The 24,479-nt window shown below is 47.9% G+C and overlaps 1 protein-coding gene across 4 annotated transcripts in view; it reads left to right on the top strand.

The window, feature by feature from the left end:
- Positions 1–24,372, top strand: part of ZRANB1 (zinc finger RANBP2-type containing 1) — a 44,269-nt gene extending 19,897 nt beyond the window's left edge. For 3 of the 4 annotated variants that reach the window (XM_036335614.1, XM_036335615.1, XM_036335616.1), the window contains exons 3-10: positions 10,652–10,839; positions 13,308–13,485; positions 14,719–14,790; positions 15,262–15,460; positions 18,387–18,507; positions 20,264–20,393; positions 20,487–20,716; positions 21,605–24,372. In XM_036335614.1, coding sequence (XP_036191507.1) covers positions 10,652–10,839; positions 13,308–13,485; positions 14,719–14,790; positions 15,262–15,460; positions 18,387–18,507; positions 20,264–20,393; positions 20,487–20,716; positions 21,605–21,823 — 1,337 coding nt within the window. In that variant the 3' untranslated portion in view covers positions 21,824–24,372. The remainder of the gene's footprint in view (positions 1–10,651; positions 10,840–13,307; positions 13,486–14,718; positions 14,791–15,261; positions 15,461–18,386; positions 18,508–20,263; positions 20,394–20,486; positions 20,717–21,604) is intronic. The other variant, XM_036335613.1, reaches the window with a different exon arrangement.
- Positions 24,373–24,479: the final 107 nt, after the last annotated feature.

A 24,479-nucleotide genomic window follows, 5' to 3' on the forward strand; every position in this document is an offset into this window, starting at 1 on the left:
CTGGAAGACACTGCTGTTCAGTGGCCTTTTTTCCTTAACACGTTGCTTTACGTCATGAATAAAGGCAGAGCTTGAGGAAAGGGTCTTGAGTCTTCGACATTTAAAATGATTAGATTTTAAATTACATTTTTAAAAACAAAAATGGTTTGAGTTAAAATATTCTATAAAAAGCTTTTAATAGGATCCAAAATATACACAGACTCCTGCAGCACATCTGTGGCACTGCCTCCATAAAAGGAAACAGTGCTGGCATGCTGGCAGTGCCTGTGTGTCCTTGGTTCGCTGTGTGCTGCTCTTACCTGGGATGTGTGTGTGTGTCGCTATAGAAACTCAGGTCTTGTCCTGGCCAGATGGCTCCGTAGGTTGATCATTGTCCTGTACACCAAAAAGGTTGTGGGTTCGATTCCCAATCAGGCCACATACCAAAGTTTTGTGTTTGATCTCCGGTCGGGGTGCCTATGGGAGGCACCCTATTGATGTTTCTCTGTCACATCAGTGTTCCTCTCGTTCTCTTTCTTGAAAATCAATTAAAACGTCACCTCGGGTGAGGATGAAAAACCAAACCAAACCTCAGATCTTTTCGCTCCATACCCGTCCTATCCAAGGCTGCTGATGTTACAGGTAATAGAGTTACTTTAGCACCATGAAAGGAGTGTTAGCTTCAGGTACTTTTTGGTTTCTGAGGCTTTCCTCTTGTCATATTGGAACTCTGGCTATAAAAGCGCATTTTATGTCATGGTTTTTAAGCGAATTGTGATCATTCTCAGCAATATAAAGATTCCAGTCTGGGGAGCGCACACACATTTTCTTTCCCGTGGCCAGTGCAGCCTGGCTGTTGGAGGAGCTGGGGACTGACTCCTGGGACAACGGCGCTTTCAGGAGCAGCGTGCCACGGAGAGGCACGCAGTGGCTGAGCTAGAAGGCCAGCGACATGCTTCTGGCCGCCTCTCATCTGCCTCAGGCAGGACTCCTGGCTTTTAGAAATGATGGAGTGCACAGGCCTGCCAGCGAGTCATGTGTCTCTGGGTGCTGAGGAGGGGAGTGTGACTGGTGATGCCTGGTTATGCGACACTGACACTTGAATATACATCATTATTTAGTAAAGGCTGTCGTTTTTAAAAGCACTGTATTACATGAACACTCTGAATTATGAAACCTGGATATATCATTTAAATATTAACTATAAAAAGATGTTTAGACTGCAGGGGGCTTTACTGTTGACCATAAAATAATTTTAATTTTAAACATTTACTGAACTATGCACAGGGCTAAAACATCAAGCAGTTATAGATAGAAGAGTTTATAAAGGAAAGCATGTGTTTCTCTCTTCTCCACCTTCAACCCTGCTGTGCAGAGGCGGCCACTTTCCCCCATCAATCTTTTATTCCGAGGAGTTCAAACCGGTGGCAAAGTGACACGTCTAATACATGGACACATGCCTTCAACCTAGATTTGACCATTGTTACTGCCTCGCACTTTGCTCTCTCCCTTTCTCCGGCTCTGTCTGTCTTTCCGTGGGAGTTTTTCCTGAACCCTTGGAGAGCTAGCCGCAGATGTCTGGGCATTTTGCCTCTAAGTACTTCTGTATGTATGTCATTTCTCTACAAAGCCATACAATGTAATTATCCAGAAAAATTTAATGTTCAAAGTCCATGTTTATTTCCACCAATAGTTACACCAGTAGCTACTGCTCCAGTCCCATTCAGCTGAGGATTAGACATGGTATTTAGTTGCTTTCTCTCTTTAGTTTCCTGTAGACAGTGCCCCAGGTGTTTTTGTTTTCCGCATTTACTCTTTCATGACATTAACATTTTCAGAGTCCAGGCCATTTATTTTACAGAGTGACCCTCAATTAGGATACGGCCACATGAAATTTAAACATTTTATCTTTTTGGGGGGAGGAAGGAATGCTACACAGGCAGTATTTGAACAGCATTTCTAATATCTCTTAATAATACCCTTTTATCATTTTTTCTTTTCTTTACATTTATTTTAATTTTGGTAAAGTATAGGTAACAAAGTTTTCCATCTTGGACATTTTTAAGTGTATGGTGCAGTGGCACAAAATATATTCAAACTAGAGGCCCAACGCACAAAATTCGTGAAAGAGTAGGCCTTCCTTCCCCCAGCTGCCGGCACCGGCTTCCCTCCGGCCCTGGCTTGTCTGGAATGACATCCGGTCTAATTAGCATAGTACCCTTTTATTATTATAGATTGTTGTTCACCTGTAATCGCCATCCATCTCCAGATCCCTCTTACAAAATGGAAACTCTATCCATTAACACTCACTCTCCATCCCCCCCCACCCCCATTCCCTGGGAACCACCATTCTATTTTCTGTCTCTGAGAAACTAACTATTCTAGGGACCTCATATAAGTGGAATCGTTTGTCCTTTTGTGACTGTTATGCCCAGATTTCAGGATCCCCAAAAGACCACCAGGGAGCCAGCCGTGTCCGATGCAAAAGCAAAGAGTCTTTTATTCAAACCCGGGCTTGGCTCCCCTCCCCTCCTTATTGGCACAGCAGCAAGTGGCAGAGAGAGAGCTAGCCCAGTGGGAAGAGGAGTTTTATAGGGGGTTGGTATAAGGGGAGGAGAGGGGACTGTGGGCCCCACCGATTGGCCAGGCGCAAGTTGGTGTCTCGTTACACAGGATGTGGTCATATCTATGGCGCACACTTCCCTTGATTGTCATTGGTTAGTTTAGTTTAAAGAAATCCTGGGCCGAAACTGGTTTGGCTCAGTGGATGAAGCGTCGGCCTGCGGACTGAGAGGTCCCGGGTTCGATTCCGGTCAAGGGCATGTACCTGGGTTGCGGGCATATCCCCAGTGGGAGATGTGCAGGAGGCAGCTGATCGATGATTCTCTCTCATCGATGTTTCTGACTCTCTATCTCTCTCCCTTCCTCTCTGTAAAAAATCAATAAAATATATTAAAAAAAAAAAAAAAAAAAGAAATCCTGGGCGTGGCTAGCAGAGGCTTGGGCTTCCGGGAAGAAGCCTTGCCGAGCACATGGCTGCCCAAAAATGGAGGATCCAGGGTAAGATGGAGGGCGTAGTCCTCGCCCTTTCAGTGACTAGTTTATTTCATTTAGTGTGATGTCTCAACCTTCATCCATGTTGTAGTATGTGTCAGAACTCCCTTTTTATTTTTTATTTTATTTTATTTTTTTAATATATTCCATTGACCCTCTACAGAGAGGAAGGAAGAGGGACAGAGAGTCAGAAATGTCGATGAGAGAGTAACATCAATCAGTTGCCTCCTGCACACCCCCCTCTGGGGATGTGCCCGCAACCAAGGCACATGCCCCTGACCGGAATCGAACTTGGGACCCCCGAGCCCGCAGGCCGACGCTCCATCCATTGAGCCACACCGGCTACAGCCAGAACTCCCTTTTTAAGACTGGATAATACTCTATTTTAAGGGAGGGGAGCAGATTACCACCATTATTTTGGGGATATTTATTATTTTAAGCTGGTTATTTTTAAGAAACAGAAGACCCAGAGAGAACCTTTACCTCTCTGTAGCTGCCCCGAATAATATAGCTAGAGGGACCTACTACTCCAGGGAGCTGTCATCGTATATCAGCGGTTCTCAACCTGTGACCCCTTTGGGGGTCGAACGACCCTTGGGGGGCTGCAGGAGGCAGCTGGTCAATGGTTCTGTCTGATCATTGATGTTTCTCTCTCTCTCTCTCCCTCTCCCTTGCTCTCTAAAATCAATAACAATATATTTTTAAATTTTTTTCTCCTGCTATGCTGCTAAGTTATCCTGGCTGAATTTGAAACCAAATTTCACAGGTGAGAAAACCAGTCTCCCTCTCCCTCTATGTGAAAGGGTCGTTCGACCCCCCAAAAGGGTCACAGGTTGAGAACCGCTGGGGGTTGAGAACAATAGAAAGTTCTGCTCTCTCACATATATTGCCTAAGACCATCAGAAAACACATGTATAATTACATATTGTTTTTGTGATTAATCACTATGCTTTAATTATGTTCAATTTGTAACAATGAAATTGGGGGTCACCACAACATGAGGAACTGTATTAAAGGGTCGCGGCATTAGGAAGGTGGAGAACCACTGTCGTATATGAACTCTAGTGTACCATTGATCAAGGTCTCCAGTGTCCCATTGGTCAAGATGGCCCAGCAAACATTTGCTTACCAGACCTTGGCTTTTCCATCTCCATGTGAATTGCCTTCCTCCCCTTTGCAGTCCCAGACGACAACCCCACGTTGTCCTCAGCTCAAGACGGCTTAGTGCCTGCTCAGTCCTCCGCTCCCTGTTCTTCGGGAGCCCCTGCTTGCACACACACGATTACATTGGGTTGTTTTCTCCTGGTGATCTGTCACATGTCAGTTTGGTTATTAGACCAACCAGCACTAAGGGAAAACAGGAACTTTCCCCTCCCCCACAGACGTGTGCAGCACATGTTGTGTACCCGCTTAGGGGGTGTGTTTGAGAGCCTGCGAGGTGGGTCACAGCCCTGAAGAGCTGACGATGGGGCTGAGGAGAGGCATGAAGATCTGACCGGGATTTGGTTTGGACGCCTGGGTTGGAGAGCAGCATCCTCTCCCCAAACACAGGACACGGGAACGTGCCCGTTAGACACGCTGGCGAGTGGGTGGTTCCGTGTGTGGACCTGACACTTCGGAGGGAAGTCTCCCACGCAGCGTCTTCGGCTACTGGGAGGCCATGACTTACTGCAGCCGTGGGACCTGCTCTTCATGGCAGACTCTGGGGGTTTCTTGTGCTGTGCTTATACCTGGGCACCTCCTTAGGACGGACTAACAGCTTTCCAGCATTTCTTCAGATTTGATTCTCTGTTTTAATTCTGAGTATTTTGGCTAAAAGAAAGTTACACAGATTTAATGTGAACAGTAGAAAGTTCTCTCTCATGAGAGGTTTTCCTTTTATTTTCCCCCTCCCCCCACACCCACCTGCTTTTAAATGTTCATTTACCCTCTGGTTTTCTCACCTGTTAAAGGGAGTGGGCTAGACTATTCTGTTTCTCCAGGCCTACCTAAAATACTATTTTTCTAAAAATCTAAAATTTGGTTTCAAATTCAGCCAGGATAACTTAGCAGCATAGCAGGAGAAAAAAATTTTAAAATATATTGTTATTGATTTTAGAGAGCAAGGGAGAGGGAGAGAAAGATAGAAACATCAATGATGAGAGAGAACCATTGACCAGCTGCCTCCTGCAGCCCCCCACCGGGGATGTGCCCTTGATCGGATTCAAACCTGGGACCCTTAAGTTTGCAGGCTGATGCTCTCTATCCACTGAGCCAAACCAGCCAGGGCAGCAGGAGAAGTTTTTACTTGAGGTCAGAAGAGCTTGTGGGATTTGATTTCGGGGGTGACTGTGGTTCTGCTGCTCCCTATTTCATGACGAGAGCCCTGGGCTTCTAAGAGCCAGAGGATCCTCTCCGTTGACTCTCTTGGCCATATTTTAAGTGAACTTTGCAATTTGAACTCACATCATCTATTTTAATTCAGTACCACTTGTCCCATCTCTGATCACCTTCCAAAGGAACTTTGTGACATGTTCCTGCGAATCCTCCCACTGCGCTTGGCGCCGTTCTCCTGCGTGTGCGAGCATCTGCTTTCTTAGGGAGGTACCAGCATTCAGGCCTCGTTTCTTGTGATTTGGGGCATTTATATTTCCACAGCAGTGGGGTTGCTAACAATCTGATCAAAGGCAAGGAGGTAAGATCTCCAGAGGATAAGCTGTGTTTGGCATAGTTTGTCATGATTAATAATAGAACATTTAAAAGCCTAATTAGAAACTCTTTTGACTTCCTGTCATTGACACTCATATTTATTTCTACAGAGGATGTTTTCCTAATGGAGTGAGTTTATGGAATGAGTTGAGTAGAAGCTCATCTTGATGTAGAATAGATTAGTTTAAATTAAGGATTTATTTCCAATTGTGATTCTCATCTCTTGGCCTTTTGAAAGGGTTATGACTTTATAGCACTATTGTGGGAATAGAAATGGAAGATTTTAACTTGTTGCCATTGGTTAGTGTATGAAAAATACATCTAGAGGCGATTTGTTTTGTCTGCTCAAACTATTTTTGGGATTGCCACGGAGCTTGCACCTACTTGAAGGTACACTTAAAACTATTGCCCTAACCGGTTTGGCTCAGTGGATAGAGCGTTGGCCTGCGGACTGAAAGGTCCCAGGTTCGATTCCGGTCAAGGGCATGTACCTGGGTTGTGGGCACATCCCCAGGGGGGGTTGTGCAGGAGGCAGCTGATCGATGTTTCGCTCTCATTGATGTTTCTAACTCTCTATCCCTCTCCCTTCCTCTCTGTAAAAAAATCAATAAAATATATTAAAAAAACACACACAAAACAAACAAACAAAAAAACAACAACTATTGCTCGTTTTATTTACGAAGCAGCTCCTGGTTAAGCCGGTTTGGCTTATTGGAGGGCATTCGCCTGCGGACTGAAGCGCCCCGAGTTACGCTCTGGTCAAGGGCATGCACCTCGGTTGCAGGCTGGATCTTAGCCCTGGTCGGGTGCGTGCAGGAGGCAACCAACCCATGTGTCTTTCTCACATTGATGTTTCTCCCTCTCTGTCTCTTCCTCTCCCTTCCACTCTCTCTAAAAATCAATGGAAAAATATCCTCAAGTGAGGATTAACCAAAAGAAAAAGAAAAAAAGGAAAGAGATTGCTGTGACTAAACCAAGTTCCTGATGGAACTATAGCCAAATAGTTAGGCGTATAAAGAAAAGGCATTCAGGGTGGTATAGTTTCCTTTTAATATGCAAAACCAGCCAAGTGAGTTAAACTCTGCTAGAGGAAGAGGCACCCAGACACTAGCCAGCCACAGCCGCAGCTTCTGCTGCCCACGGTGAAGGGCGTTCTGAACATTCCCACTTAAAACCAACTTTTCTCTTTAAGGGCTCCCGACAGTGTGCAAGCTGACTCCAAGTGCACCCTGCCCCCCAGCATAAAGCATGCTGTGCTCTCACAGCTACCATAGAACTCCAGGGTAGTGGTGGGCTGGCCCGGCCCGTGTGGGCTCAGGTAAGTCCTGGCTTTTTTTTAAACCATTTGGCATTCTTTTCAAAGTTAGTTACCATTATGATTTTGTCATAAAATAAAATAAGGCAAAACTTTGAAAACTGTGCCATACATGGGGGAAAAATAAGTCTGTTTTCTAAACATCTACAAGCCAGCTCCATCTCCCGACTAGGAGTTCCATAGTAGCTATGAGGTCCCTGTGAGCTATGCCTGTGGCTCCAAACGCAGGGGAGCCGAAGCAGGTGTACAGCTGCTCGTAATAAAAATACAGCAGTGAATAAACAGCAATACAGGGAGAGACCGTTTTGCATACTCACAACTGTTAATCTACTTTTGCCCACTCTGTATATTAAATTCTGGCCCAGCTACACAACAATAGTATACGTGTTTGTTTTCCTTAACAAGTTTATATTTTAGTAGAGGCCCGATGCACGAAATTCGTGCAAGAGCTGGCCTTCCCCCAGCTGCCGGCACCGGCTTCCCTCGCAGCCGGAAGGTTGTCCGGTCTAATTAGCATATTACGCTTTTATTATTATAGATAACCTATAATATGGTATCTTTCATTTACTCTCTGGTCTTCATGTTTAAAGTCTCCTAACACTTCTTTATCTGTAACTGCTCCACTGCTTAGCCAGGCATGTATTTCATTCCATCAGTTTTGAATTAAAGCCCTAAAAGCTGATCCTCAGAGTGGCTTTAGCTGTCCTTTATTTGCCTTCTTAGTGTGAATGGGGAAGTGACGGCCGTGTCAAAGCACTTGTGAGAGCGGGAGGCTCAGTTACTCTTGGAGGCAGGTGAGATGTCCGCAGCCAGAAGCATCTGGACTCTCTCCTCTGCTAGAACGACCCTGCTTTCCCCGCTCTCTGATGTTGAGATTTTACCGCTGACAAGGATTTGCTCTTTCACTACCTACCAACTCCTCTACCTTCCTATTTCCCTTTTATTCCCTAATATTAACGAGTGGTAGAAATGCAATGTTATATGAGGAACTCAAAGGCATTTTATAAGTTATTTTGCACATACGCTGTTTTACCCCCCAAGTAGAAAACATGTGGTAGCTAAGTTTTTAGGTTATCCAAGTGTGGGCCAACCCCTTTTGAACACCATGTGTACAGGGATACCCACCTTTCAAGAAACTGCCTAAACTTGATCAGTGGCTCCCCTTGAACGACGTGTAATAGGACATACCAGTAATGAGGACCGGTCCGTGATTCTCTTGTGAAATTTTATTTGTAATAAATTTACTCACCTTTGTAGCTGAAAACTCTCCAGTAACTGGTGAGCTTTTAATTATGGTTCATGAAAAAAAATACATTCCCAAGACATCAGATAATAAATTGCTTTCCTTTTAAATACTACTTTGTGCCTATACTTAAGTTTGTGTTTTTCATGTTCTGAGAAGTTTGGAGAATTTCACACTGAAGAATGGAGGGCAGCATCTCTATTCACCCTCACCCTCTGCTGGGGACGTGCAGTCGCACCTGCAGCTTATGCAGAGCTGGGGTGGGGCGCGAGCCTTTGTCGGCTTAGGAATTGCACTCTGTCAGCTCAGTTGATACACAGCTCACCCCTGGGAAGTTCCGTTCGCAGGTTTAAACCCTGTATTTGGAGGCAGACGGGGTGACGTTGTAACCAGGACTCGGAAGCCTCTTGCTCACTTTGTCATGCTATTTGGTATCTGGTCTGTACTCCCTTTCCCCCTCACGCTGTGCTGCTGAGTCTCTACTAACAGAAATCCCTCAGAAGCTTTAGAGAGGAAATGAACTCTTAAGCAAGACTGTCTAAGAGGAGATTCTCAGCAGCGAGGTAGCTAAAAATAGGAACATTGTGATTTGGAAGATCTCCCCTTTCTCCAGACAAAAGACAGAAATTGCTGGTGAGCTTCAGGAGATAAAAGCGCCCGTGTGCGTTGTACACGCACACACCAGTGCGGCTGGCCTTCCTCCGACCTCCTCAGGGCGGGGGTCGGACTTTTCGGGCCTTGGTCTGCTGCAGAAGTGCTGGGAGCATTCCTGTGTCACACCACAGGGTGTTTGGAAGCCCTTTATGTCTTGGGGGTGGGGTTCCAGCTGTCCCTGGCCTTTACATTGAGGAACGCATTCGTCTCGGCTGCTGGGAACAGAAATGCGCCTCATGGATTCCGCACCTGGAAACGTGTGTGGCTGGAAAGGTCATTTCTCTGGGGACAGGATGTTGATTTCCAGAAGGATTTTTGGCCCCAGAGTTTGGACACTTTCGATGCTGGCTGTTCCTGGCATACACATGTGATGACAAAGGACAGTTCTGAGTTGAGGAATCATGTTTTACTGTCTTGGTGTTCCTCACGTGGCCTAGCGTAGTGCTCTGCATGTCCCGGCACTTAGTGAGGTGGGAATTGAATTCTCATTTTAAAGCTTGGTCATTCTTAATAACTGTGCCATGTCCTACTCCCAGGAATAGCTCTTATTTATCCAATTCCTAATTCAAGGGTGCAGCGACAGACACTGTAGACTACACTAAGCATAGGCTCGGTTAGTGCCAGGACCCACCCGCAGTCTCCTGGGCCTGCAGTCGTGGTGCTTGCCTTATTTTCAGATGTTTGTGGTGCATTTGAAGCTCACCAGCACCTTTATTTTTCTGTCAAGGCTTCGTGACTAGGGTCACTGCCTTCACCCAGCGTTAATTTGTGTTGAGATTAATAATGTGGTTCAGTGGGAATGGAAAGTTCCTTATGGATTTGGAGAAGGTGATACTTGTTTTATCTCTCCACTTGCTGTTTATTTTTATTTATTGATTTATTTTTTAAATATATATTTTATTAATTTTTTTACAGAGAGGAAGGGAGAGGGAGAGGGAGAGAGAGTTAGAAACATCGATGAGAGAGAAACATCGATCAGCTGCCTCCTGCACACCTCCTACTGGGGATGTGCCTGCAACTAAGGTACATGCCCTTGACCGGAATCGAACCTGGGACCCTTCAGTCCGCAGGCCGACGCTTTTTCCATTGAGCCACACCGGCTAGGGCTCCACTTGCTGTTTACTGTTTTGTTTTAGCACGTTTTGTTCAGGATCATCTGCTTCAAGTGTTACTGAAGTTTTAATAATTCTTAATGGGTGTAAGAGAGACTTGACTGAGAGATTCTGACGTCAGAGTATTGCTAGCTTGCACTTAACATTGAAAATGGTTTAATTGCTCTACGTTGTTTCAAAGCCACCGCAGTGTGGAAGGCTCAGCCCTCGTTTTGAGTTACCTTTGAAAAGGCAGCTCAGGGGCTCCGTGCCCAGTGCCCAGGAAGCAGGCAGGGCAGGCGCCAGGTCTCGTGAGGGCTCCTCTCACACCAGATTCCTGGTCTCCCCCCAACTCCTCTATTCTGATCACTCCTCTGACCCCCACGAGCGGGCAGCCAGCACTGAGGGAAGGTAAGTGCCACGCCTGATGGGGGGGCAGGCATGCCCGTCCTGGAAGAGAGTGAAGGGCGGGGAGTCCCCTGACTTTACGTGTGTTCTTGAGGGCATTTAGGCTGTGCCGACCCAGGAAGCACAGAGAAACATTTAGAGTTTAGAGCGGATGCTGCAGGTTCATGCTTTTTGGAGAACAATAGACTGACACTCCTTTCTATCTTGATGCTGTTTTAGGGGTTGTAGAGGGCGATTTAGCTGCTATCGAAGCCTACAAGTCGTCAGGAGGGGACATCGCCCGGCAGCTCACTGCGGATGAGGTGCGCCTGCTGAACCGCCCTTCCGCCTTCGACGTGGGCTACACGCTGGTGCACCTGGCCATCCGCTTCCAGCGGCAGGACATGCTCGCCATCCTGCTCACGGAGGTGAGCTCAGCAGAAGCTCTTTACAGGCGGGAATGTGTTCTTTTGTTTTTTTCTCTTGTGTGTGTTCTTTTTTCTTTTCTTTCTTTTTTTTTTAATGTGACAGTGTTTCTTTAACAGTTCTTACAATGTTTCTCTAAACAGTTCTGAAATATTTCAGATTCTTTTATCCCCTTTAAAAAGTTATATTAAGCTTGAGACTTAAACAGTATATAATTTTTAAGGGTATATGCTTTAAAACAGGACATTTTGCCACAATATTGAGTTATACTTGACTTAAAAACTGGGATGTATCTGTTATTCATTCCACTAACAAATATTTATTGAGGACCTACCATGTGCCAGGCACTGCTAATAAAGGGGTATGACCTTGTACACATTTACAGTACTCATTGAAAAAATCCACATGTAAGTGAGCCCACGCAGTTCAAACCCATGTTGTTCAAGGTTCAACTGTATATTGAAATACAGTTATCACAATGCTAAATCAAATCTGTGATATATAAGAAAGTGCCTTTTAAATTTAGGCACAAGGTTAGTAAAAATGTAGGATTAAAATTTAACTAAAATTGCTATTCAAGTTCATGGGACCTTGCCCAAGTTCACGGCCCAAAGTTAAGGGCTATTGGCCTAAGGAGATGGTTGAGTCCTGAGGTGGGAGAGACGAGAGGTGGGGGCAGGGTTCAGGGACATTCATGCTCCAGGGCAGGGCGCAGGGGACGGGGAGGCCAGCCGCCAGCTATTGGCAGCTTTCCTGTTTCAGTCCAGTCGTTTTTGGAAAAATTCCCCAGGTTTTCGGAAAGGGACTGAAGGTTGGCAGATTGGAATAAGCTAATTTTAACTTACTTTTGGGAATCATTTTAACACTGGTGTGAAACAGGCAGTTATTTTCTGAGCATATTTAATATTTGGTTTTATATAAGTGTCACAGACTGGGTTTCTGGAGTTAAGATGTAGTGAGGATTTCATTACATCCGGTTGTGCAGTGGTCGGCAAACTCATTAGTCAACAGAGCCAAATATCAACAGTACAACGATTGAAATTTCTTTTGAGAGCCAAATTTTTTAAACTTAAACTATACAGGTAGGTACATTGTTATTAACTTAATTAGGGGACTCCTAAGCTGGCCTTTGCTAAAAACGTCCTCAGTCTGATTGAGGTACATTCGCTGAGGTCGACCCCTTCCAACTCTCCCATCCACACTCGTCTTGTATACTTGTTTCATCTATCTCCTTTCGTTCATCCTCTCTGTATGTCCAAACCATCTCAACATACCTTTCTCAGTCCTCGACACTACATCTTCTTTCATTCCACAACGTTCCCTAAAATTAACTTAATAAACTTAAAGTTTTAAGTCAACTTCGCACTGTACTTGCGCGCCCGCACGTGGTATTTTGTGGAAGAGCCACACTCAAGGGTCCAAAGAGCCGCATGTGGCTTGCGAGTCGCGGTTTGCCGACCACTGGGTTAGTGGGACCGAATTGTCATGGAGAGTTTCAGAATGATACGACGGGTGGCTGCGTGGGGGATACAGGGTTTTTGAAACTGTTTACTTCCCTTAATAGCAGTTACAGTTGAGTTCTCTGCATATATTACATAGATGACATGGTCCGTAAAGCTGACTCTCTGGGCGGCTTATTGGAAGATTGGGACCCTCCATTCGGGAAGCCCGCTGGGTCGTGGCTGCAGTCTGGCCACCCCGGACTCACGCATTCCCTCCTGTCGATATCAGCCTTGACCCGGCACTCTCTGCATGCCAGGAGCCCAGCTTCAGTGGGAAGTGACATCTTTCCATCATCTGTTGCTGTTGGTCATTTAAAAGGAGAGTCTAGCCGTTCCCGGCCGGCTCTGTGCGGTGCTCACTGCGCCAGCGCTCCTGTTTCTCTCCTGAGGGCCGGGCTTCCAGCGTTTGCTGTCTTGTCTGTTCCACCCGTGGGGAAGCCAGGTGCTTTGGTAAAAATCCAGAATTATAGAGATGGAGAGGGCCTTGAAGTCAGCAGGAACTAACCCTTTATAAATAGCGTGTTTGCTTTATTCCAGGTCAGGGTACGTGAAACAGTCTCAGCAGAGCGGGAGAGAGGAGTGTTTCTCCGTTTCCCCATGAGCTGGAATTCCCTGTTTTTAAGAATGTTTTTATTTGGGGGCATGATGGGTAGTCTTAATGTAGGTTGTGTACTGTCCTCCCTCCCCTCCTAGGATGAGCCTTTGGGAACAACACCATTTTACATATGTTTTCATATGTGCATCTTTGTATATTTCCTTGGGAATAAATTCTTGGGAATTACTGAGCCAGAGGCTAACTGGCTGTTTTCCTGGAATGATGTACTGATGCCCCCTGCACTGGTAGGGAAATTATACCCATACCCAGTGCAGTTTAAAATTAAAAAAACAAAATACCACCTCTGTTCCTGGGGATGCTGGTAAGTCCTTTGAACACTGGTGTCTTCTGCTCCTGCTGGCACGGGGTGCAGAGGAACATGTCTTTTGTGTTGAAGGTGTCTCAGCAAGCAGCCAAGTGTATTCCCGCCATGGTGTGTCCCGAGCTGACGGAGCAGATCCGGCGGGAGATCGCGGCCTCTCTCCACCAGCGGAAGGGGGACTTCGCTTGCTACTTCCTCACCGACCTGGTCACGTTCACGCTGCCGGCAGGTGACTCCACATTGCAGTGGGAAAAGACTTTCCACTATTACAGTCATTTTTTATGTCTAGAGAATGTTTCTCTCAGGAAGCTATTATGTGTGCATCTGCAGTTACTTGACTCTCCTGTGTTTACTGGAAGTGACCAGTGCAGGAGCGGCTCGTGAACTTACAGTGGACCTGGGGGGAGGACAGCCACTGGTGACTGACTGCTTTGTGGGCCTCAGATATTTTAAAAATCTGCCTAACCCATTTGTTTTTCCCTTTGGCTTTATTTTAAAGTATTATCAGTCTACTTTTTTTCTTCTTCTTCTTTTCATGCCTAATATTTTGAAATTAAGAATCAAGTTGTTTGCCCTAGCTGGTTTGGCTCAGTGGATAGAACATTGGCCTGTGGACTGAAGGGTCCCAGGTTCGATTCCGGCCAAGGGCACATGCCCGGGTTGCCGGCTCAGTCCCCAATGTGCGGCATGCAGGAGACAGCCAATCAATGATTCTTTCTCATCATTGATATTTCTATCTCTCTCTCCCTCTCCCTTCCTCTCTGAAATCAATAAAAATACATATTTTTTTTAAAAAAGAATCAAGTTGTTTGAATCAAAGATACTGGCATTCTTTTGAAAGGATCATTTACTTTCTTGTTGCATTGATTTCTATATCTTTAAAGCAACTTTTCATTTTTCATTCAATAAATGCACCAAACACCAAAAGTTTCAAAAGTATCTTCCATCTTGGTTCTGAGTGTTTTCAGCTTTTATATTCAGATGTGAACAGGAACATTTACAAAAAGTAGGAGATAATAACTAAGCCTTTTTAAAAATATGTTTTTATTGATTTTTTGAGAGAGAAAAGGAGAGGGAGCTGCCTCCTGCATGCTCCCTACTGGGGATGGAGCCTGCAACCTGGGCACGTGCCCTGACTGGGAATCGAACCAGCGACCTCTTGGTTCATGGGTTGCTCAACCCTTGAGCCCCGCTGTGTCAGGGCTGGTTCAGTAACTTTTATAAGAGGGCTCTAAAGTCTGAAAAATTAACAGGCCTGCGCAGAGATTGAGAATGTGGGAAGAGAATAGATGAAACTTCGTGTCGTTAATTATTATTATTTGAATATCAGATAGCCTTATTATTTTTTGTCCTTTTATTTCATCTTTATTGAGCTGTGATTGACATAAAATGAACAGATATTTAAAGTGGCAACTTGGATGTGAGACATAGGAAGACTTCCTAAGACTCCTTTTCTTTGTAGATATTGAGGACTTGCCTCCGACGGTCCAAGAAAAGGTGTTTGATGAGGTGCTGGACAGAGATGTTCAAAAAGGTAGGCGTGGAGCAGCGTGTGTGGGGACCCCATCCGTTTCAGTAAACTTCGTACTTGGTTGTGTAATTTACCGGTAGTTTGGTTTGCAGTCGTTTAGTGTATGGTCAACTTGTTTTATTTTTACTTAAATTAAGAATGTAAAATCCTTAATAATGTCATATTGTGCTGTTAAAAAGGCTCATTCTCTTAGCTGTGATAGTGAACAAATAACAATTACTGGTTTTCAGCTTCTTATTCCATATGACTTTAGAAAATTAATTGTAAAGAATTTAACTAATTAATAAATAATCTAACCTAGAGCCACAGCTGTTTGGGCTACTCAAAAGGTTTATATTTCACCTGACAAATTTATTTAGGTGTTTATTCGTAGATTGCACACAAACCCACTAACACCTGGAGAATAAGCTCTTTCCTCCATCGAATCGCTCTGAAGCAGGTGTGACACGAACGTGCTGTTTCCTCCCTCATTAGAGCTGGAGGAGGAGTCTCCGATCATAAACTGGTCCTTGGAGTTGGCTACGCGCCTGGACAGTCGGCTCTACGCCCTTTGGAACCGGACGGCGGGAGACTGCCTGCTGGACTCAGTGCTGCAAGCGACCTGGGGCATCTACGACAAGGACTCGGTGCTTCGGAAAGCCCTGCACGACAGCCTGCACGACTGTTCCCACTGGTGAGTGTGCTGCCGAGCCCGCCCGGGGGCGGGGGCACTGCTCGTCTGGTCCAGGTTCTGGGGAAGCTCAGGGAGAAAAAGCTTGGGTTTGGACATGGAGACACTTGAACATCTCAGTGGTTTTTAGACCTTTTTGCCGAGCTTTAAAGTAGAAATGCCGGAAGTTGTAGTAGGAGCCTTATCCACTAATACGGTCTTTGCTCATGTTTGTAAGTGGCTCTATGTCACTCACCTTTAAAAGATAGTTGCCATTGTATTGTGAACGCTTTTTCTTCCGGAGGCGCAGGTGGTTTTCAGACCAGTTTTTTATGTTGCAGTACAGCTCTGATAAAACAAGTTTACCCACTGAGGGGTCAGACACTGGAAACGATGCCTGTTTCTGAATCAGTAGTATGGTCTTTACATTTATTTGACTTAGGCTATTTTCTTGGTTTTGTGCATACAGTGTCATTTAGTTATAAATGAGAAAATTGAGACTGAGAGAGGCTAAATTAAACTTACCATTGTCGAAGGTAGTAAGTAGCAGGGTCATTTAAAAATGTACTATTTTCCCTACCTCAGTATCAAAATGTGCTTTTTCTCACACACCTACCTAATGGAATGCTGACACAGCAGTGACCGTGGCCTGCGCCAGGTAACTTACTGCCTTAGTCTCTTCACACACTCCTGAGCCCGCGCCCGCCAGCCGTAAGTGCTTGTCAGTGTGGAGGGTGACATGAAGCCCATGAGACTGCAAACTCCACGGGAGGTGGTGGTGTCTCTCACTGTGGAAGTTTCAGGGCCGTGAGTAGCCTGCCGGGCAGAAAGCACGCGGGGAGCACGCACCGGGCGGAAGCCTCGCTAGCATCAGAAAGCAGGGGCAGCACGCGGCTCCTGAGCCCGGCCACCGCTGAGCGAACGCGCTGCCGCCACCACCTGCAGGCGCCGGGAAGGCCCTGGCGAGCCCGCGAGGTGCCCGAGGGACGTGTCAGCTTCCGAAAGGTGTCCCTCGGAAGGGATGGCTCTCCCCTTCCCTTCACTTAGGTCTTCGCTGTTCGACGCTCTCTATGTAGCTCAGAGTTTCTGATTCGTACACAGATTTTCTCTAAAGAATTTTCGACATTTTTTGTGAGGCAGGAGTATGGCAACAAATTCTTTCAATTTTTGTCTGAGAAAGTCTTTAGTTCTTCCCTTTTGAAGGATAATTTCACAGGGGACGAATTCTAGGTGGTGTTTTTTTCTCCAAACTTAAAAAATATTTCATTCCATTTTCTTCTTGTCTGCAAGGTTTCTGAGGATGAATGGGAAGTAATGAATTCTTTGCCTGTGAAGGTGGGTTCTGGGCACTGTAGTTTACAAGTCTGCCTTGGAGGTTTCGTTCAAGAACTCTTCTTTAATTTCCTGTAGTTTGAATACGATCCTGCCTACTTAACGTTTCTCTGGCATTTTCCTCAGTGCTTTCTTAGCCTCTTGGGTTTGTGGTCTGACATTAGTTTGGGGAAAGTCTGTCATTAGTGTTTCAAATATTTCTTCTGTTACTTCCATGATGTTGCACAGACATCTTCTGCAGCCCGCAGTTGTTCGGAATTCTCTCTCTCATTTCCATTCGTGTTCTCATTCTTTTCCGCTTGGGAAGTTTCTGTTGTCACGCCCTCCAGCTGCGGGCGTGTCCTCAGGGGCGATCCTCCGACAGGCCCCTGGGAGGCCGTCTTCCTCCGCCTGGGTTCTCCTCGGGCCTTTCTTCTCGGCCCTCGCTGAGGATTGCCAGCTCTGTTGACATGCCATCTGTCCTGCCCGCTGTCTGTTACCCGTCAGAGCCCTTAGCATATGAATCATGTTGTTTTAAATTTTAAAAGTAACATTTGAAAGCATTATTCCTATGTTTGTCTAAGAATTTTACAGTTCCAGCTTTTACATTTAGTGTCTTATGATCTGTTTTGAGCTGATTTTTATTGAAGGTGTGAGGCAGTAAAACCATTTGCGTTGCTTGTGGGTGTCTGACTGTCCCGGGTCGTTGATGGAAGAGACTCTTGCTTTCCCATTTAATTGCTCTGGTGCTTTTGTTGAAAATTATCTGACCATAAAAGTAGAGGTTGTTTCTGAACTGTTTTCTTGCTGTTGACCCGTCTGTCTTTAGCCATCATCAGACGGTCTGACGATGGGTAGCTTTGTGGCAAGTATTTAGCGGGGTATTAAATATAAAGAAGGAATTGTTTCTGTAGATAATCATAGAGATATAATTCTGTTTAGTGCAAGAAATCTCAAGGAAGTGGCTTCGATATTCTCAGGAACACGTGGCGTTTCCAGCCTGTTGTTAGTGACCAGGCGTGACTGCCCTGCACTCGTGGAGGAAGGCCTGACTGACTGGACCCAGCCTCTCAGATGATTTTTAGTGTGGTTGTTTTTTAATTTGTAGACCTATAGTAGACAATTGAAATGACTGTTCTCATCTCTAATGTTGGAAGTTCTGGTGAAGATTTGGTGGGTAGTGAGCCCGATTATGTCTGAGGACGTGTTAAAAGATGGCTGCTGCAGAGTGGAAGCATTTTTATTTTTTTTTATTTTATTTTTTTTTAAATATATTTTATTGATTTTTTACAGAGAGGAAGAGAGAGAGATAGAGAGTTAGAAACATCGATGAGAGAGAAACATCGATCAGCTGCCTCCTGCACACCTCCTACTGGGGATATGCCCGCAACCCAGGTACATGCCCTTGACCGGAACCGAACCCGGGACCCTTCAGTCCGCAGGCCGACGCTCTATCCACTGAGCCAAACCGGTTTCGGCTGGAAGCATTTTTAATTTGAAAAATATATTGCAAGCCAGGTAAAATGAATAAAAGGGGTAATCTTTTCACTGAGATGCTTAAAAACTACATTAAATAAATGATTGGACATTAAACGTTCTGTTTATAGAGGCATATTTTTTACTGTCTCATTTTTTCTAGGTTTTACACACGTTGGAAAGATTGGGAATCGTGGTATTCTCAGAGCTTCGGTTTACATTTTTCCCTGAGGGAAGAACAGTGGCAGGAAGACTGGGCATTCATCCTCTCTCTCGCCAGCCAGGTAAGAGCTGTGGCGCCTGCCCGTGAGCATCGGCCATGTGGCCAGAACCCCGGATGCTCCTGCGGAGCCACACGCTGTTCATTGACTCTGTGGCCATAGAGGTCCCCGCTGCGGAGCGGGAGTGACAGCTTCCTCACTGAGGGGTGCAGGCTGTCCGGTGACGTCGGACTGGGATGCTAAACACTGCATGTGTGTGTTTAAGCACCGTGTGTGTGTGTGTGTGTGTGTGTGTGTGTGTGTGAGCACCGCGTGCATGTAAGGACCGCGCGTGTGTAAGCGCGTGTGTAAGCTCCGTGTGTAAGCACCACGCACGTGTGTGTAAGCACTGCGTGCATGTAAGGACCGTGTGTGTGCACGTGTAAGCACTGTGTGTGCATAAGCACTGGGTGTATGTGTATAAGCATTGTGTGTGTGAGCACTGCGTGTGTGTGTAAGCAGTGTGCGTGTAAGTATTGCATGTGTGTGTAAGCACTGCGTGTGTGTGTAAGCACTGCGTGTGTGTGTAAGCACTGCGTGTATGTAAGCACTGCGTGCGTGTAAGGACTGTGTGTGTGCACGTGTAAGCACTGTGTGTGCATAAGCACTGGGTGTATGTGTATAAGCATTGTGTGTGTGAGCACTGCGTGTGTGTGTAAGCAGTGTGCGTGTAAGTATTGCATGTGTGTGTGAGCACTGTGCGTGTGCGTAAGTACTGCGTGTATGTGTATAAGCACTGTGTTCGTGTGTATGTGTAAGCACTGTGTGCGTGCGTGTGTGTGTGAGCACTGCGTGTGTGTGTAAGCAGTGCGTGTAAGTATGCACTGTGTGTGTGTGAGCACTGTGCGTGTGCCGTAAGTACTGTGTGTATGTGTATAAGCACTGGGTGTATGTGTATAAGCATTGTGCGGTGTGTGAGCACTGCGTGTGTGTGTAAGCAGTGTGCGTGTAAGTATTGCATGTGTGTGTGAGCACTGCGTGTGCGTAAGTACTGCGTGTATGTGTATAAGCACTGTGTTCGTGTGTATGTGTAAGCACTGTGTGCGTGCGTGTGTGTGTGTAAGCACTGCGCGTGTGTTCGGATTGCTTTCATCTGTGTTTCCTCTCAGAAAGGCGGCTCCAGGCCCGTCTTCCACGCCTGCTGGTGAGCTCCCGTCCTGTGTCTGAGGGGAGACTTCACCGGGTCATGGGGCTGGTAGTGGGCACGCTGGTGCGGAGCCCTCTGGCCCTGAGGGTCAAGTCCAGGTCTCGCTAACGCCCCCAGGGAGGCTCTCTTCCTGTGACTGAGGCCAGAGAAGGTGCCTAGAGTCATGTCTTCGCAGCGGGGAGTGGGCTGCTAGAAGTGAGCTGTGGGAGTGGCCGTTCCACCTCTGCGACGTGCGCCTCCTGAAAACGTGCTGTCAGAGCCGTTGCAGGGGAAGGTGGGCCGGGGTGTCTGCAGTGAGGGTGCTGCCAGTCAGTGTGTAGGAAGTAGCCGCGTCTTTCCGTGCGGAGGCCCTTGTGGGCCGACTCTGTGGGAACCGAACGGAAGGCGGTGTGAACCAGGGCCCCGGGCTGCGGACCTCGTCCCTGGGTGTGAGCAGCCGGGTTGACTCGGGGGTGGGGAGGGTGTGGGGTGCCTACGCAGACTGGCTGTTGGGGACCCAGTGCTGCTTCAGCTGGACAGATTGGTTTGCAAAGGAATCGAGAGAGAGGTCGGAGGCGCCACGTCGCGCCCTACGCGTCCCAGGGTGTGGGGACCAGTGTTGCCAGAGAAATGACTTCGCTTTGCTCTGCGCAGCCTGGAGCGAGCTTGGAGCAGACACACATCTTCGTGCTTGCGCACATCCTCAGGCGCCCGATCATCGTTTACGGCGTGAAGTTCTACAAGAGCTTCCGGGGAGAAACGCTGGGGTACACTCGGTTCCAAGGTGAGCCCCTGGCCGGGGGGAGGCCCTGCTCACTCGAGGGGGGCCCTGCCGTCGCAGCCGCAACTGCAAATCGGTTTGACTCTCTCCTCCCAGGTGTGTATTTGCCTTTGTTGTGGGAACAGAGTTTCTGTTGGAAAAGTCCAATCGCCCTGGGCTATACAAGGGGCCACTTCTCTGCTCTGGTTGCCATGGAAAATGACGGCTATGGCAGCCGAGGTGCTGGTGCTAACCTGAACACCGACGACGACGTCACCATCACCTTCCTGCCTCTGGTGGACAGCGAGCGGAAGTTACTCCACGTGCACTTCCTTTCTGCTCAGGAGGTAAGCAGCCCTGCCCTTCCGGCCACTGCGCGTGGGGACGCCGTGCCCCCACGCAGCGAGGGGCACCGGTGCATTGGGACCGGGTTGTGATGGTCGCTTTCTGGATGCTGGTCAGCGGCTGTGCAGGGTGTGCTGCGGGGACAGCATGGAGTGAGGACGGGAGCCCCTGCCCTTGGGCCGGCTGAGGGGCCAGGCGGTGCGCGGGCGACACAGGGTTTCTGACTGAAGAAGGTGGTGAGGGAAGGCGTCACGAGGAAGTGACACCCGAGTTGGGAGCGGGAGGAGCTGGGCAGGAAGAGGGCGGCTCAGCGTGGCCTGGACTCGGGAAGCGGGGACTCCAGTGGCCAGCCTGCCCCGAGGAGGAGCCCGCTGCTCAGTGACTAGACCGCAGGGCAGTGGCGTGGGCAGGACCCCAGGCTGGAGACCTGGCAGGTGCAGGGAGAAGGTGGTGTGGACAGGCCGGAGGTGGGAGAGCGTGCGGAAGCACACTTGGAAACCCGCAGGCTCACGGAAGCATTGCTTTACTTCACATGCTCATAAGCATAAAGCTTGTAGCGACATTAGGAAGGAACTCACAGAGCATGGTTTTTGCAGCGTCAGCCTGTACGCCACGGGCTGAGTGACTTGCCTTGTGTTTGAAGCCGTGGCTCCTTCGCCTGCTCTTTGCCAGGGTTAGTTTATCAGACGGCCTTTGCTGGTATGTCAGGTCCCTCGCGGTCTCTGCGAACTTCCCTGTTGATGTCGTTTCTGTTTGGCCGCAGGAGGCTGAGTTTATAAAACTGGTGCGAGGTTGAAACCCTGTGAAGACAGGGAGTTGCTTTGGCCTTTAGTTTGGGAGCCAGCGGAGTCTGACCTCGCGTTGCTTCCCTTCCCCCCATCGCTCTGCAGCTGGGCAACGAGGAGCAGCAGGAGCGGCTGCTGCGCGAGTGGCTGGACTGCTGCGTGACCGAGGGCGGCGTGCTGGTCGCCATGCAGAAAAGCTCTCGGCGGCGCAGCCACCCCCTGGTCACGCACATGGTCGAGAAGTGGCTGGACCGCTACCGGCAGATCCGGCCTTGCACATCCCTGTCTGATGGAGAGGAAGATGAAGACGACGAAGACGAATGAACAGAGCAGAGAGCGGGAGACCAAGGTATCGGCTCTGTGGTGACCCCCAGGGAGTGTGGTGCTCCAGGCAGAGGCATGGCATGGGCCCGAGCGACCGCAGGGCCTGCCTGGAGGGCTGATCCACACCCGACGGCGGTGGCGCGTCTGCCGAGCGAGGACAGAACTTGGTTTGGACTCCAGTTTGTAAAAACCAATTCATTCAGACAGAACTCTTCCTTTCCAGGCGTCAATCTGTCTATAAATGTCACGCATGTGGTTGTGTAAGAACTTGTGTAATAGGAGCAGTTGTACCAGCATCTCCATGTCCCTGCGGAGTGTTCAGCATGGGCACCTCCAAGGGCACAGGCACACGGCTTTGTTCCTTTGAGATGTTTTTTTAAACTAGAACCTGGCATCCTCTTTCCATCGTAAAAGATCCATTTACATCGAGTCTCAATCGAGCTCCTTAGAGATTACAAACTTTTTGTACAAATTGTCCACCACAGCAAAACATAAAAATAAAACAAACTTATTTTATTAATAATTTAGTTCCTGTTGTGCCCAATAAAATCAAATCTTTAAGGAACAAACTACAAGGAAAGTAAGAATTTTTTATTGAATGAACATCTAGACGTTGTTCCCTTGTTTTGGTTTCTCTCATTTCGTGTGCTGTTAGTTTGTTCCTGTTGTTGCTGACATGCCCCTTTCAGTATTCGGTATTTATTCGTTTGGAAGCGTGCCCTTACAGTGCGGGCGCTTCTGCCAGACGCCAGGCAGCATCTCCGGGAGCGGCTTTTCCTGGACGCAGGCAGGGGCGCGCTCGCGCCTGCCCACTGGACGCGGTGGACAGCGTGTGCTCCAGCCCCCGTGGAGGCGCGGGTCCTGGTGTCTTGTATCCTCAGCTCTGCTTTAAGCACATTGTGTTAGAAGGCATGCCTTTGCTTGGGCTACTTGGGAATAGCAGTTCAGTACAGAATAAAGATTTAAAATGCAGCAAGGCGGTCAGTGCATTGTCTTAATGAGTTTCGCAGTGAGCAGTCCGAGTCTGTGAATGTTGGTTACTTGTGGGCATTCTTGTTTACAGTTAAAACTATCATCTCAGGTAAGAAGGACTTTCTATAAGAAGTGTTCGGTGACCACTTCAGGTCTCCCACCCATTCAGACGGGTCAGGGTCTCAGACCCTCTCAGGCACAGACTTAGTGTCCTGACCAGTAGATGGTCGATGCAGCAGAGAATTCAGAAAGCAGCACCTCAGCCTACACACGTTTTCCTTCCTTTTGATGAAAAGGCTGTGAAAACATTGGAATTTTTGCTTATTTTCCCGAGTTCTGGTTAGGATGGCACTGGGTGTGCGCGAGCTTGAACACTAAAGCCAGGCGCATGCCCAGGGCTGGCTGGTGTGATTGGCGATTCAGCTCTTTCCCCCTCTGTGCCCAGGACCAAATGACCCCTTGCTGCACGCAACGTGACTCCATAAAAACGAATTCCGATACGTTACAAGAAAGGTGAACGTGCTGTTCTAAGTGGGTAAACCTTTATTACAAACTGACTTTTTGTGGTTTGTTTTCATTTTGGTAATTTTTTTTAGCAGCAGACACTCTACTTAGTGCCAGCATCTCCATAAACGTCCCCCCATGAGCACGTCTTTATGGGCAGACCCTGGTGCAGCTGCGGTATGCACACTGCCCTCCCAACTGCAGGGCCAAAGCGATGCCTGAGGTTAAAGCATCTGGTCGTGTGGCCTCCCCGCAGCCGCACTGCCCAGAGGGCCCGGCCCAGGAGCGTGTCTGGTCTGCGGGGGGTTGCTTCCCGAGGAGCCTGTCACCTCAGTGCTCAGCACAGCCTCTTCCCTGTGGGACGGGACTGTCGGTGCCAGGGCCCTGGGCTCCCCGTGGCCTCCCAGCAGGTGGCTGGAAAGGCCAGCATTTGGGGGGATCAATGCCATGTTCAGCTCTTGAACTATTCAAAAGCCATATTTGTTTTCCCGAGAATGTGTTGCCCTTCCCGAAGTCTTGTGGCTGGGCCCGCTGTATGTGCGTGTGTTGGTTGACTGGACAGTCACACCTTGACTGTGTGGCCTTTTCTAGGGAGGATACGGGGAGTGGTTTCTGGTCTAATGAAAACCCGGCGCACGTGGAACGGACCTGCCTTTTTGGGTGACTCGGGCTCATTGTGCCCCGGCCCGATCTGTGCAGGGAGTTCTGCCGGCCCCACTCTGCCCTGCCTGCCTCTGACCTGCGGTCCCCGGGGACTGTGCTGCCGCTCCCGGACCCCGTCCCCGTGAGGTGGTGTCAACGTGACTGACCAGAGAGGCTGGCGCTGGGGCTGCACCTGAAAACCAGTCAGGAGGCTGATGCTTCTTACAGGGGAAGGGAGGGTGAGGAAGGGGCTCCAGGAATGTGGGGCCTGGAAGCAGGGCGCTTGCAGATGCACTAGCACAAGGGCAGTGACTACGCTGTTAACAGAAGGAATGGCTGATGTTAACCACTTTGCAACGTTTCTTTGTAAACCTTCCTTCCTGCATCAGGTGATTGTGCTTTTGGGTAAATTAAAAATCAGAACTCTCCAACTTGACCATTTTGTTTCTTGATTTGACTTAGTTCTCACCCACTGTTTCCTCTGACTGACACTGAGGGACTTCTGTGGGGTTTTGCTTTTTCAAGTAAACGCTCACAC

This window comes from Myotis myotis, unplaced genomic scaffold (assembly GCF_014108235.1).
Source record: "Myotis myotis isolate mMyoMyo1 unplaced genomic scaffold, mMyoMyo1.p scaffold_m19_p_15, whole genome shotgun sequence".
Lineage (NCBI taxonomy): Eukaryota > Metazoa > Chordata > Mammalia > Chiroptera > Vespertilionidae > Myotis > Myotis myotis.